The sequence below is a fragment of the Rhinolophus hipposideros genome, assembly GCF_964194185.1.
Source record: "Rhinolophus hipposideros genome assembly, chromosome: 16".
Taxonomy (NCBI): Eukaryota; Metazoa; Chordata; class Mammalia; order Chiroptera; family Rhinolophidae; genus Rhinolophus; species Rhinolophus hipposideros.
In genome coordinates, this window is record NC_138062.1 from 37,412,893 (window position 1) to 37,429,450 (window position 16,558).

The 16,558-nt window shown below is 36.3% G+C and overlaps 1 protein-coding gene across 4 annotated transcripts in view; it reads left to right on the top strand.

The window, feature by feature from the left end:
* The first annotated feature begins 323 nt into the window (after window positions 1-323).
* The window catches only part of SPOCK3 (SPARC (osteonectin), cwcv and kazal like domains proteoglycan 3), a 327,148-nt gene continuing 310,913 nt past the window's right edge, over window positions 324-16,558 (top strand). Inside the window, exons 1-2 of one of the 4 annotated variants that reach the window (XM_081075581.1) lie at window positions 324-446; window positions 970-1,158. In XM_081075581.1, coding sequence (XP_080931707.1) covers window positions 970-1,158 — 189 coding nt within the window. In that variant the 5' untranslated portion in view covers window positions 324-446. Of the gene's footprint in view, window positions 447-556; window positions 693-969; window positions 1,163-16,558 lie in introns of those variants that run through there. The other 3 variants (XM_081075583.1, XM_081075582.1, XM_081075580.1) reach the window with 3 other exon arrangements.

Here is a 16,558-nt window from a genome sequence, read left to right on the forward strand (position 1 = left end):
ATAGTTTGCACTCTGCACTAACTCAGAAGTTCACCGAAACACACTTTAACATCTCTGAAATTGAACACATCTCCCCAAGACCCTCCAGACGGCTTTGCCTTAGGGCGGAGCTTAGTCTAAGAGGTTTACTGGAGAGAAAGTCCAGGGGATTCTTGACTTGGTGATACATAAAGTTTTCCTCAGACAGATCTCACTTCCCAGGTCTGACTGGCCAGCTTCGTAAACGCAGAGCCGAGGCACCTACGAGAGGTGCCGTAGGCTTTGTGTTGAATAAATCCGGGAGCAGAAAGAATGATAAGAGTTGTCTCACGAATATGAGGACCTCTCCTCGAGAGGAGAGGTTAGAAAGCTGATACAGATGCTTAGGCGAGGACCAGCCGCATCCTCTGCCTCCAGCCGAGCGGCGCATCGGTAGTCCACTGCAGCTGGGCTCCGGAGAAAGGAAGGTGGGACAGGAGGAGGTGGCAGGGAGGGAACCAGGGGGCTGGGGGAGGGAAGGGGTGAACCAACCGGAGAAAGCGGGAGAGCCGCGCGCGGGGGGAGGCGGAGACGCGGAGAGCGCGTCCGGCGCAGGGAGCTGACTGGACCGCTCGAGACGGCGGCGCGTGCGGCGGCTCCTGAAAGCAGCGAGTTGGCGGAGCCAGGCTGCGTTTCTAGCAGGAGCTGCGAGCGCGGTGCGGGCTCAGACCAAGGTGATGTGCCGGGAAGCGTTTTCCCCCCGCAACGGGGCTGCTGTCGCTGGGGCTTCCTTCCTTATACCCACCTTTCCTCCCCCGGGGCTGTGTGTGTGTGAGTGCCTGGGTTTAGGGGTAAAGCCGAAGGGGAGGGGGGGGCACCCGGTCCCTGCTCGTGTCCTCCTCCCTCCACCTCCGTGGTCGCTGAAGCACGTTTGCCAGGGTCTCCCCGGTCACCGTGCCCCTTGGGTGACACAGTCCTCCCTGTGCCCCCCGGTCGTGTCTCCTTTCCCAGATGCTCAAGGTGCCGGCCGTGTTGTGTGTGTGTGCAGCCGCTTGGTGCAGTCAGGCTGTCGCAGCTGCCGCGGCGGTGGCTGCGGCCGGGGGCCGGTCGGACAGCGGTAATTTTCTGGATGATAAACAATGGCTCACCACGATCTCCCAGTACGACAAGGAAGTCGGACAGTGGAACAAATTCCGAGACGTAAGTGCTGCGCATCCCCATCCCCGGGCACAGGAGCGCGGGGCTCCTGAGCCGGGGCCGCGGCGGCCGCTGGTGGGTGGGCAGTGGGCTCGGTTTTCCGGGCGGAGGGCTCCGGGAGGCGCGGGGCGCTCGGCGGCTGAAGTTGGCGGTTCCGGTGCCCCCTCCCGGCTGGTGCAAGGGGACTAAGGGCTCATTGGCCCGCAGCATAGGAGTGCAGGGCTCGCCGGGCTCCCGCTCGTCTTCCCACCATCCCACTGTCCCACTGTCCCCCGCCTCCCGGCCCCCAAAGATTTGCAAAGTGCTGGCTCTCCCCTCTTAACTTTTGAATGGTATTTCTGGCACTAGTAAACACAGCAGATATGCTTTCGCGATGGACTGCTACGAGAGTAACTAAGATCGATCCCGTTACTAATGGTCCATTAAGGAATTGGAGGGAGGAGGGAGGAAGATGTAAGATTTCTAAATGCCCGCTCTCCATGGATGGGCGGTTGTTTGGCAGCACCCGTTGGCAGAAGTTGAACTGCTCCTGATTACATAAAATTGCTGGTCAGGTTGGTGCTTCGGCATTGACTTTAGCACAGAACATATTTACAGTGCATTCGATTGCGTTTTATTCCAAAATGAATCCCTGCCGTACGATGTGCGGAGTGTGGGGGATAGGGGGTGGGGTCGGGTGGAACGGACGTCCGCAGGTGGTGGCTATGAAAGGGTTAAGCTGTAGACTCCCGTGGGGGACTTTCCTGAAGGGTTATTTAGACCGAGGCAGGTTTTAAGAGTGGACGCTTTTTTGCCTTGGAGCCAGGCACCGTGATATGCAAGTCATTTTCCCCCCGACCTGAAATGAATGAAGCAGCGTTAAGAGGTGCCCCGGCCTCAAGAGCGCGCGGTACACCTCAACGCATCCAACCCGGTTGTCCCGGGGAGGAGGTGGATTACCGCCCCCCTCCCACCCTTTCGACCCACGAGGCCTGAAAGGAAGCGAGAGTGATTCACAGCCACATTGCCAACCCTTGCTGTGACATTTACGAGAATTTCTCGTGGGGTCCACCTGCAGTACACTACGTACAGACGAGTTCGCTTCCTTCATCAGTTCACGCTGTCACGATTTGGGAAAATGAATGCGAGTTTAGATTAATTTTCATCCTGACTCCTGTAGCCCTTCTCCCAATACCCCTTACATGAAATTACAGACAAGCCAAATTTAAAACACGTAGCTCATCTGGCACAGGGATTCCTAAACGAACGGTCATGTTTACTTTAAAAATTAGGTGAAGCTCATTGGCACTAGCCATGGGCACAAGGATGAAAAATGATGATAATGATAATACTTAATGGAAGGCTTTGCTTACGTACATGCTTTATGAGCAGGTTTAAACATTTTATGGTTAAATGACTGCTCTTATACTTAAAAGCGAACCCCTTAACATTCTTTTTGTTGTTGTTTTCAGTTTTAGTTATTATTGAGTGCAATCGAAAAGGCAAGCAAGAGATTGAGATATTTCTGAACCGAGGGAAGAATTTCTGTGTACCATACCCTCATTGAGGATAAAAGCTATTGAACATTTTGTCAGTATTTAAACAGTGCTTCTCATTATGACATTCCATTTCTTAATGGCTGCTTTAAAATATTTTAAAAATGAATTTTAGGCTTCTCTAAATTATATTTTAAATCTTAAATATCTTAGTACTCTCTGACTTGATTCAAATGTCTTTTGAATTATGAAGAGAAACTATACTTGGAAAGTTTGTAAATGTGTTTGATTTAAACTAGTTGGGCAAGTTGAGTTGCCTGAAAGAATTAATATTCTAGGATCCTTTCAGCCAACTTCTATAATTACAGAGTATTTATTGCTATAGTATTTTCAGTTATTATGTGATCTTTGAGAAACAATCCATCCAAATTATATGTTAAATGTAAGTAAAGGATTTACTGATATATTTTTAGGAAATGTCTGTTTTCATGCTCATGCAATACATGAATATATAATAATGATTTATTTGAAAACCTTACGTGAGGTTTTAACATTACTATTTTAGTGAGACAATTACAGTTTTATAAGAAGGACTTCTGGAGGGCTTGGGGAAGATAAGTGTTATCTTTTCCCCCCTTTAACTACCTGTTGCTTATTATTCACATGATAAAATATATGCTAACAGTGTGACTGCTCAACTCAGGATAGTATGTCATCCTTACTTAGACCATCCACCCCACTGCTAACTTACATAGTTTTCATTCCCCTTTTTGAGTATCAGCTTAATAATATTTCTATGTATTTTTCAGAATGTTGTTGTCTTTTTTTTTTTAGTCATTTTTAGCTGGAAACCCATGGTTATGAGGCATTGCCTGAAATAAATCTGTGCTGCATGAATTTACCTTGAAATGTTCTGCATGCATCATTGATATCTTAAGTAATGGATTTGTATACTCAGTTTATATAAAGGCAAAGAAACAAGGAAACCCGAACCTCTTCTTTTAGAAACAATTTAACAGACAAATTTCTAGTTAGTGCTTTGTCCCATAAAAATGACATTTAATTTCATTTTGGAAAAAAAATAAACTTTGGGTGCTTCAGCATAATTAATACCAGAATCAATTATTACCTTTCTTCATGTGACTTTCACATAATCAACATTATTTTACAACTAACTCTGATGAAAGTCTGAATGATATCTTCTTTTGAATTATATTTGAAAACTATTTTGATAATATCTGATAGTACAATTCATCATCATATTTAATTGAATGATTTTAAAAATAAATGTACTCTATATGCAATATAAGCATATAAATATATAATATGTATATATAATATGATACATATATATAAATAAAACTTGATATATAAAACTTTAGCAAAAAGGAGCATGGATAGGAAGTGTTATACCAGAGTAGATGAACATAAGAAGCACTGTCCTGATGACTCATTTTCTCAATTTATTCAATATAAATAATAAACAGACAAATAATGAAACCAAAGGACAGCTTCTAATGAGTATGTATTAACATAGAAGAAACTTCCAAATAATTTTGAGTACTTTATACTAGCAATGCTCTTTGAATAAAGTTTTGTTACTTGTTAGAGAGTACAAAATGTCATTATATAGACATAGAGAACTTTTATCCTTTAGAAAATTATCAGTATATTTGGTTATTAGTATAAAAATGCCTGTAGAGATTTTAATCCTTATGTTTTTGGAAAAATAAAAATTTAATGTAAAGATATAAACAGGTCAATACATTTACAAATAAGTATAGTAGCTAGAATCAGTATGCTATATTTGGGGTATAATTATGTGTTTTTAAAATAAAGCAAAGGAACAAAAAAATCTGGGGCTCATTTTGAATATTGTTTTAAGAAATGGTTACCATTTGTATTGTAAAACCCACAATCAACTTCAGTTACATTTATCCCTTAAGTGATTTTTAATACCCTTTAGATATATTGCAAGCAATCGTAAAGCTTTGCAATTTAAATTTAAAAATTGAACCTTAATATAAGTTAAAGGACATGTAAAATGTGAAAGTGTAAAATATAGGTTGAAGTGCCTCAGAGGCATTCAAATTATAAATTGACATTTTAAAAATGCCTGGTTTCGATATATGGAATAGTAAGTAAACTTTTCTTAGCGTCTTTATTTCCCTTTTTCATCTGAGTTTAGATTCTAGAGTGCACAAATTATTTAAAATATAACAGCTGATGGAAAGGGATATTTCCTGTCACTTAGTAGCTACAGAGGAATAAAAACGCTGAGAATCTATCAACTTTTACTGCTATTAGTAAGTAAATAAAACAATTGGCTTCTATGCCTACTCGAAGTAATGCTTTAAAAGGCATTAAAATTCAAACAATGAGAATCATTAAAGAATGCTCTTTCAGTATTTTCCTTAGATTTATGATGCACCCTGGATGTATTTCCTGAATAGCAGGCATACTCTTAGCGTTGAAGGCGCCTCCTTTGTGGTATCTTTTTTTCTTAATTAATTTTTTTGTTGAGATATAATTGACAAGTAAAATTGTGTATATTTAAGGTATACAATGTGATGATTTCATATATATGTTACATATACGAGCGGTGCCAAAACAATGAACACATTTTAAGAGATGCTATCTATGCGTTACTTTTCAAAGTTGAATTACGGTAGCGGAGTGTAGTATAACGTTTGCTCAAAAGATGGTGTTGATCAAATGAATGCTAGCATCATTCATTGTATTACAATTTTAATACAGTTTTTTCCTTTCTTAAAATGTGTACACATTTTTTTGGCACTCTTTGTATGAGTGATTCTTTGTGGTACATTAATAATAGGCAAGAAAGTTTTACTAGTTTACTTTTTAACAATATGTACTAAACATAAAATTAAATAATTATTAACACTTCAGAGACATTTGACAAATTAAACCACTATTCTATGTGTTGAGGAATACTTTCTCAATAATAGATAACCAATTCTGATGAAAAACACATTTTTAGTGTTTCTCATTATGAAACAGTCTTTTTTACTGTGGTCACCATTACCTACATTTTATAGTAGTTGAGAACACAGGCTCTCCCTGGGCATTCTTCACAGTTAATTTCCTCATTCTCATAGGGTTTATCTCTCTGAATGTTGATCTTTTGATAACTGTGGGCCACACTATGTTTAAAAATTCCTAAAAAACCTTTGTATACAGGTCTTTTGGCTGCCTACTAAGTAACACATATGTGTACATATTTACAAATCAGAGCTTGTAGAGACTATATAGCATGCAATGTTTTTGATATTAAACTATTATTCATATTTTTTTTTAACTTTTGTTTCTTTAATTTACTTTTTAAGTGTGTTTTTCCAGGACCCATCCGCTCCAAGTCAAGTAGTTGGTTCAATCTAGTTGTGGAGGGCGCAGCTCACAGTGGCCCATGCGGGAATCAAACTGGCAACGTTGTTGTTAAGAGCACCAGGCTCTAACCAACTGAGCTAGCCGGCCGCCCGTATTCATATTTTTTTAATCATTCAAGGATGTCATCAAGAAAGAGGCAGTGGACTACCTGAGAGAAGCAGTAGTCTGTCTTTGAAGGTTCTGGGGCCAGTGAGTTAGTTTAACAGCAAAGACCTAGCCCCATGCAGCATCCTAAACCCTCTCCTTGTCTCGGGATCCTAGTTAAGCAATGGTTGTGGTACCACCTCCTCATCCCTATTTCTTAACCCCAGCCACCTACCGCCATCACCGCTACCATACTCACCAGTCAGGTTTTAAGATTGGTTTTGTCAAGTCAGATGTCAAATGAAGAAGGCAGGTCAGAGAATACCCACTGATCTGGTTTCTAGAAAGAGAATTCTAAGGTAGAGCTGGTATCATCTCATCAGACCCCAATAAGAAGTGTGAATTGAGTACAAAATGTAGTCACTTTGCCGTAGGTTCATTCTAACAAAAATTAGAGAGAAGTACGTGATACATTGAAGTCACCAGCTCTCCTACCTTTTAGTGAATTATTAGAAAGTGTAATCGAGTGGATAGAGAAATATATTTTTGCGTGTATGTATGCTATATATGTTTATAAGATGTGTTGGTAGCTCTTTGCATAAATGTACATGTATTGTATATATATTTTATGTGTGTATATGTGTGTCTTCAAATATGAAAAGATGAAATAATTAGAAAACCAAGGTGATTATATGTTATTGTGTTAATGATTTTTTATACGTTAATTAGAAAGCAGACACTCCTACTAAAATGTTGTTATGACATGTGTTAGCTTTTTTTTCCTGGTGAAGTTTTTGCATCTCAAAAATTCAGAACACACACACACACACACACACACACACACACAGAAAAATGATGAAGTACAGAAAAAAAATTCAGAACACAATCTCATTTGCTGTTGTATGTGGTCACTCTGTGCCTTCCTAATTCTTATGGGAAGCCAGCTTGTTTGAGATTATACGAGTATGCCTAAAGTTGTTAGCTAGATATACAAAAGGAACATCAGAAACTGCTATAAATGCATTTATTTTCCTACTCTTACAATAAGACTGTTTTTAGATCTCATGATTCTTAGAGTAACATTTTAGGTTCCTATACAACTTTAGTTTTCATGATCTGGGCCAGAATTATTTTATGTGTGTATTTGTAAAGGCTGATCTGTGTATGGATGTCTACACATACCATCCGACTCCTATAATAAGCTGCTGGAGTAGTCACATGCATTTTTCCCATTTAGGAAATTTCTTTCATCTTTTCTACTTTTCTACCTCTCCTAGTTTACAGATTTGGTTACCCTATTAGACATGGAAATCTCTACAGCTGTAGATTGTAGTCATCTGCAAATCCGACGGTTCACCAAGCATGACCACAAGGATGGAGTCAGTGTTAGCCTTAAAAAAATATTTAATAAATGAAGGAATATTGTATTAAATGTACATTGCCAATTGAACAGTCTTTAAGGAAAGGCTTTAGAACCCTTTTGCTTTTCATTGACCATTTCTATTTCTGACCACCTTCAGTGCAGTTTTGTAATTTGAATGAAATTTTAATTTTCATAAAATATAAGGTTTCAAGTACTAAACTGACTTAGTCTGTAAGTTCCAAAATGCACCAAAATGGATATGCTATGCCAAAACTGTCATGTTCAATTTTAGAGTGGTAATTGTAGATGATAATCTTATTAATTGCTCTCTGCCTGTACATCCAATTCTTTTCCATAGTTTCTCTTTGGCCACTTAATTTTGTTGCTCTAAACTTTGATTTTTTTTTTTTTTTCTGCTCACTGAGTAATATCAAAGACCAATAACTTCCCCATCTTCTTCAACTACTGCACTGCAGTGAAAGTTTATATGGCTAAATCCAGATGTCATAGGCAGTCCAGATTTCTTTCTTTTGCTTCTGCCTCGCTTACAATTGCCAATGTATTACTTAGGAATAGGTTAAGTTCCTACAATTAGGAGCCCCTGAATTTGAGTGCCTGAATTAAGAGATAATTTTATTTCCCAACCAGGTAACCATCAGGAAGCGGGCTGTCCAGGCCTAGACTTTCAGAGTTATTCTCTCAGAGTTCTCTATAAATTTCCTATAAATTGCCTTCTCTATAAATTTCCTATCTGGCAGTAAGTATTTAAGAGAAAGTCTGGGAGACACAGCTTATCCCACCAGTGATGGGAAAGTTGTCACACCTGACTTCTATGTGTATCCCTAAGGCCTGAACCTAGTGACATGGCTATAGCTAGCTACAAGGGAGGCTGGAAAATGTCATCTCTAATAGGAAAGGATTAACACTAAAAGAAACAAGGAGAATCTGGTACTAGGAGGGAAATATTAATAACTGCTGTGTCTGTTTCAATATCTAAATATCTCTTGGAAATATTCCCAGTGCCTACTAATAGGAATTTTTATCATTTCCTGTTAATTGTTTGCCTTGCATTCAGTCTCTTCTCCCTAATTTCCTATGATTCCTCTATCCTCTATTCAGGGTAGAACTGGTATCCAGGGTTGTGGGTGTAAGAGCTGGAGGGCAAGATGTAGCGTGCTCCTGTCTGAGAGGAAATATTGCAGGTCAGAACCAAAGAAACGCATCCACATAGGGTATTAAGGAGAGCCTGCGTCTGATGATGATAAATCCTATTTTCCAGTGAAATTGTTTAGCATTACCTTTTGTAGCTATCTTTGGTCATAGGTCTAGAATGCTCTGTGTGAGGTAGATAATGGTGAGCAGTGGGAAGGAATTAGAATTTACTTGTCATTCCCCATCGTTGAAGAACAAAATACTCTGTATTGCCAAGGTCGTGTTTCCTCTGATACAGGAAAAAGAGAAGTATCGTTAATGTAAAGTAGCTTTCCCTTGAATAATTCTAGAAATGATGCCATTGCTGGATTCATGCTGCTCTTAATTCTGGAAGCAAAGAAAACAATATTTTTACCATTAGTAGAGCAGGTCCTCATCATTTTTGTTATGACATTGATGAGAAAAAAAAAAAATCAATTCTCTACCGGGAGCTGCATTTTGTGTGGAGTTTACATGTTCTCTCATGTCTGCCTGGGTTTTCTCGGGGGACTCTGGTTTCCTCCCACATCCTAAAGGTGTGCACATTAGGTGATTGACTTGTTTGAATCATCCCAGTCTGAGTAAGTGTGGTTGGGTGTGAGTGTACCCTGTGATGGAAGGGCATCTGTGCAGAGTGGGGTCCTGCCTTGTGCCCTAAACTACAGGGAGAGGCTCTGGCCACCTACAACTCTGAACTGGAATTAGCGGGTTGGGAAATAACGATCTTACTTGTTTTTATTCATCTTTCTTAAATGTATGCATAGCTAACTTTTATTTCAGTGTTTAATACCGTGTTTCCCCCAAAAGAAGACTGGGTCGTCTATGAATTTTTGCTCCAAAAGATGCATTAGGGCTTATGTTTAGGGGATGTCATCCTGAAAAATCATGCCAGAGTTTATTTTCTGGTTAGGTCTTATTTTCGGGGAAACACAGTATTAGAAGTGTTTGGGTCTTTATTGAGAAGTTTGGTGATGTTTCTGTGACCAGAAATATGTTGTAGGAACTTAACTCTTGTTTACATCCATTAGTCTATGGTAGAATTGGTTTATATGTTCACATGTCATTTTGCTTAAAGTCACAGTTTCTAAGAACTTATGGCTGGGATTCAGTGAGGACTTGCTATATATCTGGGATAGTTGACTAGATAGAAACTGCACCAGGTCAGATGTGCCACAGAGCCTTTATGCTTTCAGTTTTCTTTCTTGACATCAGAAATGGCTGACAGCTAGGATGGCTGAGGTCTTTGCCTGGATCATAAGCATAGATGGTGAAGTGCTTTATTTGACCCTCAGTTTTTTGGTTTTTGCTTTTCTTTTTAATCCTTTACTCCTACCTTCTTCATACCTGCAAAATGAAAACTTTGGTATTATTTATCCTTTTTCATGTATCTATATTCACAGCACGATTATTTTACAAGTGATGATTATGTACTTTTTGCTTAATATTTTATTCACACTTAGAATATCATAATTAAATTTATATTAGCAATACTATGGTACATATACATATATATACATATACATATGTATATGTATATGTATATATACAAGGTAGAAAAGTAGGTTAAAAAGTCTTTATAAAACCATGTCATTTCAAGCATGTATTTCTCCCAAAGGATTGATGCTTTCCCCAATATCCTTCCACAGGAAGTCACCTGCTTTTCCATATTCTACTCAAAAGCTGCCTCATTTATCAAAGAAATAATGGCCTCAGCCAGAAATGTCTCCCATGGATAGCAGATTTTTCTATTCAGAATCTAGGGATAATGGCCTAACATAAATTTTTAGTTCCTCCTTCAGAAATAGCACCATGATATTTTATTAGTCATTTAACGATTTCAAAAGTAATCACATTTAATAAAAAAAAATAATCTTTAGAATTTGAGTGAGATAAACGCCTTTTTTATATGTAGTTCGTGTGCTTTGGATATTTTTTTTTTTTTTTTTTTTTTGCTTTGGATATTTTCAATCAGTATTATCACTTTTAAAATAGGGATAATTAAAGGAAATTCAGTATTCTGTTTTCATGACTGTTTCATTAGAAACGACGTTATTGATTTTTTAAATTATTTAACTATGGAAAAGAAAGGTTTAACTACTTTTCTCTGGCAGCAATCTGTAATTTTATTATTTTGTTATGTTTTATAATTTCATAGTTTGGTTCGTAATGATATAAATTAGAAAAGGAACTTAAACTTAGTATATATTTTTATTCTTTCTACACAGAAATGCAAATATGCAATTTTTTCGCTCTTAGCCTTGTTTTATGCTTTTCATATTAATTTAGGAATTAACTATATGCTGATGTGCCTATTTTCAGATGACTCTTTTAGTATTTTGTAAATAAAGTCATGCAATATCTTTATGTTTTTTAACACACAAAGTAAAATAAACTTTTTAAACTTTGCTAGATTATTTTTTTTATAATGGAGATCCTCTATTTCATTCTCTGAAAACTCTAACCTTCTGTGCTAATTACATTGAAATTAAAAAAAAAAACTCTACTTATATAATATAAACATATATAACATATCTATCTATATATGTGTATATATATATATTAATCAAAATATGGCATATAATATAAATCGGAAAAATAGTGGTAGAGATACTATGGGCTCAAATTTATAAAAGTAAATGCAACTTTATTAGGCACTTTATTGGAAATAATTTGATTAATTAAATTAATAGTTGTTACTCTAATCAAATGACTTTCTTTTTATGACTTTTAAAATAAGTAAAATGTATTTCATATGAATGGGATACTCTTAAAGTTGGAATCATTATAGCTAAATTGGGTGATTATGAAAAAAATCTCTTCAGACTATCACATGAGTCAAATATTAAATATAAAATAAAATATAAAATGTACAATATTAAGTAATGATAGTTTTTCTTTGTCTAGATATTGATAATAATATAAGCACTTTTATAGAGCTTATTACAGGCCAGCTGTAGTATAAGTTGTATGCATAAGTTACGTATTAATTAACATCCCCGTAAAGAAGGTACAATTGTTATCCCATTATGTAGGTGAGGAAACTGAGGTCCAAGGTCACACAGCTAGTAAGTACTGGCATTTTGATCCACAGTCTTGTCTGTACACTGCTGTATAATGCTTCTTGGTCTATAAACACTGTTTTGGGCTGTTGATTGTATGTCGGGCACTTTTGCTATATTATCCCACTTAGTATAATCTTTTAAATATATTTTTAATTGTAGTAAAAACAACATAACATTTATCATATTATCCATTTTTAAGTGTATAGTTCAGTTGTGTTACAAATGACCGTGTTGTGTAATCACTCTCCAGAACTTTTTCATCTTTAACTGAAGCTCTGTACTCATTAAACGACTCCCTCCCCCTCCGTGCCCTTGGCAACCACCATTTTACTTTCTGTTTCTATTAATTTGACTACTTTAGCTAGCTCATATAAGACAGTATTTGACTTTTTGTGACTGGCTTATTTTCACTTAGCATAATGCCCTCCAGGTTCATCCATGTTGTTGCAAATGACAAGATGTCTTTTCTTTTAAAGGCTGAATGATATTCCATTGTGTGTATATACCATATTTATTTACCCATTCATCCATTGATGGGTTGTTGGATTGCTTTCACCTCTTGGTTATTATAAAAGAGGCTGCTATGAACATAGGTGTGCAAATATCTCTTCAAGATCTGCTTTCAATTATTTAGATTTTCAATTTACTCTGAATTGGTAATGCTGAATTCATATGATAATTCTATTTTACATTTTTTAAGGAACCTCCACACTGTTTATCAAGTGGCTGCACCATTTCACATTCCCACCGGTAGTGCACAAGGGTCCCAATTTCTTCACATCCTTGCCAACTCTTGTTATTTTTCCATTTTTTATACAGTAGCCATCCTAATAGGCTTGAGGTAAAATCTCTGTTTTTGGTTTGTATTTCCCTAATGATTAGTGATATTGAGCATCTTTTCATAAGCTTGTTGGCTATTTGTTTATCATCTCTGGAGAAATGTCTATTCATGTCTTTGCCCCCTTTTTAATTGAGGTGCTTTTCTTTTTTAAGTATAATCTTTTAGCAACCTAAAAGATACACATTATTAATCTGTTTTTACAAATGGGGAAACTTCAGTGAGCTTGCTTAACCTGCTCAAAATCAGGAAGATTTGAATCTATTCTCCTAGCTCTAAAGATCATGTTTATTTATTTATTTCCTTATTAACCGTTGGCCACTTTTTAAATGACTCGTTATAAGCAACTTACTGGTTTTCTGTCTTTTGAAATGTTATGTTTGGTCCTTTTAAATGGTCACAATAACTGTATTTTCTTTTCTGCTATATCAATCAATTGATAAAGACTTTGAATTTTTATGACAATTAATTGAAGGAATGTCTCATACAAAGTTAAAATGATCTTATCGTAATTAGATCATTTCATCTTGAAGCTGCAATAGAAGACTTTTTAACCTTAAAGTAACATTAGTGAATGAAAAGCCAATAGTTGCATAGCATATTATTGTTCAAAGAATGATTATCCCTATCGGTGTACTACATATGACAATTGCATATTACTGGCCTTTTTATTATTGAATTTTTTTGATGTCACATTGCAATTTTGAATATCTTAGGTGGGCAGGAGTGGCTGTTAAAATGAATACTAATATTTTCTAACAATAGCTGTTGTTCATCTTATAAGTAAAACTACAAGATCTTTGGAGACTGCTAGGCATCATTGTGCTTAACTTCTTTCTACCCACTACAGTTGTGAATTTATCATCAAAGTAGATCAAAGTGCAAAATAAAAAAGAATTCTTTCTTGCAATTTAAGATTTCACAAATTATTAGCGTATATAATTAACACCTACAAATGTAATACAAGTGTAATCAGTGTTGAATGGGTTCTGAAACAGCTTACCAATTTCTATCCATAGTAAATCACTTCTTTTCCTGTTTTATTTGTTGAGTATCAAAGATTGATGAAATGCATTTGACTTTTTAAAAAGAAATCTCGTATATGAGATAGGTTAAAATATACCTAGCTTTTAAAATAATTTTGTTATCTACATATATTTTGGAGAATTATCCATGGAGAATCTCATTGGAGTTATTAAATATGAGCTATTTCATTGAACTTGGATTCTGTTTTTAGAGTTTTGTAGCAAAAGAGCAAAATTCATTAGTTGCCACATTGAAGAAAGTAAGAATTAAAATTCAATGATTTCTGTATTTTGTACTTAGGAAGTTAAGTAATGCTGAATTTATTTGATGCTAAATTTTATATAAGTATTTATATGAAATAAGTGGTCATATGAAATATTCTCTGATAAAAATTTAAAGTAAATTTATATGGTCAATTTTGGAATATGTCACGTATTCCAGTTAATTCTGTGGGTATTTTATTCTTTCTAAAGGAAAAGCCCATTATCTAATAGGAATGAAAGAAGGAGAGGAACCGAAAATGCAACAACTTAATCGAGTTGTGTCTCCAAATATATAAACCATTACAGGGCATTATCTTCCTCAATATGGTAAAATGCTTACTAGGTATAGCTCCTAAATATAGAATTTGGTATTTCCTTAATCACAGCTTACTTTTTTCTATCACCAGCCTACTTGTGACTTTCAAAATATTTACATAGGGTACTTTAGGCAGGATACTCTGAAATATGAGCTTGCTAATTGCCTTGGCACATGCTATTAGCATCTGCTGAAGAATCCGTTTTAGAATATCAGGAGAATATTTATAGGCCTTTCACGGCATACAGTGTAGTATGAAAGCATAGGCAAGCTCCTAGTCTTTCAGTGAGACTAACGTGCCCTTGGCAACAGCTGATATTCTCCCCAAATGTCCCTGAGGCAGGTGGATTCATCTCAAATGAACATTCCCTGAGGCAAAACTTTTCTAGAACATTGTATCAATAAGCATTAGCCTAGAATTACCTGAGACATTTTTCTGTGACATGGAATATAATTTTTTGGAGTTGAGATGTTATACACTTTATAGTTTTAAAGAACTATTATACTACTGAAACTAAACTTTGTGAATTAAAGGCATACTCCACGCTGGTAACTGTGGAAGTCTCTTTAGGAAGCTGGGAAAATTGAAAGTAATCCTAGGCAAAGTGATATTTTTATGTAGATCAACACATTTAGCATGTTATTCCCAGAATTTCTGGTTGATTAAATATGCTAACTTTGCTGGCCGATGTATTGTCATTTAACATCAGTTAGAATAGAAAGTTTTCTGTTAGTTTTTACTTTTCCACATGTTTTCCTAAATAGATTTTCAAAAACATGGTAAAATTGCCAGTGGGGAATGACATGTTTAATTCAGATGGTAAATTCATAGTAGAGATAGGAGAAGACATCCCACATCATTTCTGAAGAATAGAAGTCTTTGAAAGAAATTTTATTTTGAATGTATGCCATGCTGAATCTCACTGAGAACCACAGCAGTTTATAGGTCAGTAAATGAGATCTGGAAATCTAATTTCAGAACAGCTTTGTTTGCTCTGAGTAGCTGAAAACCACCTGGCCTTTGCGGCCAAAAGTCTTCTGTTTATTTTCAGAATGAATGCCTATTGTGTACATGTGCTGTTTGCTCAGTAGTGGGGATTTGGGAGAGCAGTAGAGGAAGCTTGCCATCAGTCTCAAAGGTCTCAAAGGTGACAAATGTTATCTGTGGTGTTAGCCTAACGTGTGGTTGCTACCCCTGGTACTGTGATCAGAAGTGAAACATCAAACATCGGCTAAGACCGAGATGAGGTCTATAGGGACCAGGGACAGTTATTTTGCTGTTCACACACAATCGTTTTTAGTTAAAAGCAATTCTCTGACTTCTGATTAGTCTGTGTCCATATTCCTGAATAGCTTTCAAGTTTTCTTACTTCATAGCCTGACATCTTGGACTCCAAAAGAAGTTCCTTGTAAACAGTTACCCTTGTTAGTAGTAGGCAGTTTTAGGTGTAGGTAGTCTTAGGTGTAATTACAACATGTTTATACTTAATTCTCCTTGAATGAGTCGTTTAATTTTCACTTTTCGTTGCTGGACTAGACTGGGATGTTTCTGATTTGTTTTCATTGCGGAACAAACCCATCTTTATTGTGGTTGGTGGGTTTAACTTTTAATTTTACTTGAATGAGCCCATATGTTTAAATAACTTTCCCCTGGATGGAATGATAAAAATTCCACGATTTAAATTTTATGGAGATATAGCAATATTGATATCACGTATAACTATTCGATTGTGAAAACGTTTAAGATTGATTTTTGAAATGGACAAAAATTATATATTCATCACTAAGTTTCTTAAGTAAATGTTGGCTAAATCACATAGAAAGCAAATTAAGCTGTGTAAAGAACATAGGATGATAGAATTACATGTTATACGAATTTGAATTAGCATATTTTTTAACTTTTTGTAATATTTTAAACCAAAATAACTTTGTAAATACAATTGACCAGTTAATTAAGGAGATTCAAATTATTTTTAACGAGCTTTTTTTTTTAAATACAAATTTATTAATAAAAGACAAATACAATAGCACCATAAATTTCATGTCTGTTTAACAACTAGAATGTGGTGTTTTTATTGTTGTTAACAAAACCATTGGAATAGGTGGCGATTTCTGTGTGTGTGTTTAGTTTGGCATAAAAGTTTGTTTTTATGCTGATCTTTTTTTATATTTATTTTAGGATTTCCCTGTAATGCCCAATTATGAGTGTTTATTTCTGCAGCATAATTAATAAAATGTATGTACATTTATTAAACTGATGTTTTTCCAAAGCTACTCCTCTGTGCCCAAAATCCTTAAAAAGTAACTCAGATTTTGTGGACAGCTATAACCAGTTCTCCCGGAGCATGTTCAGAAAGATAGATGCAAATCTGCATAC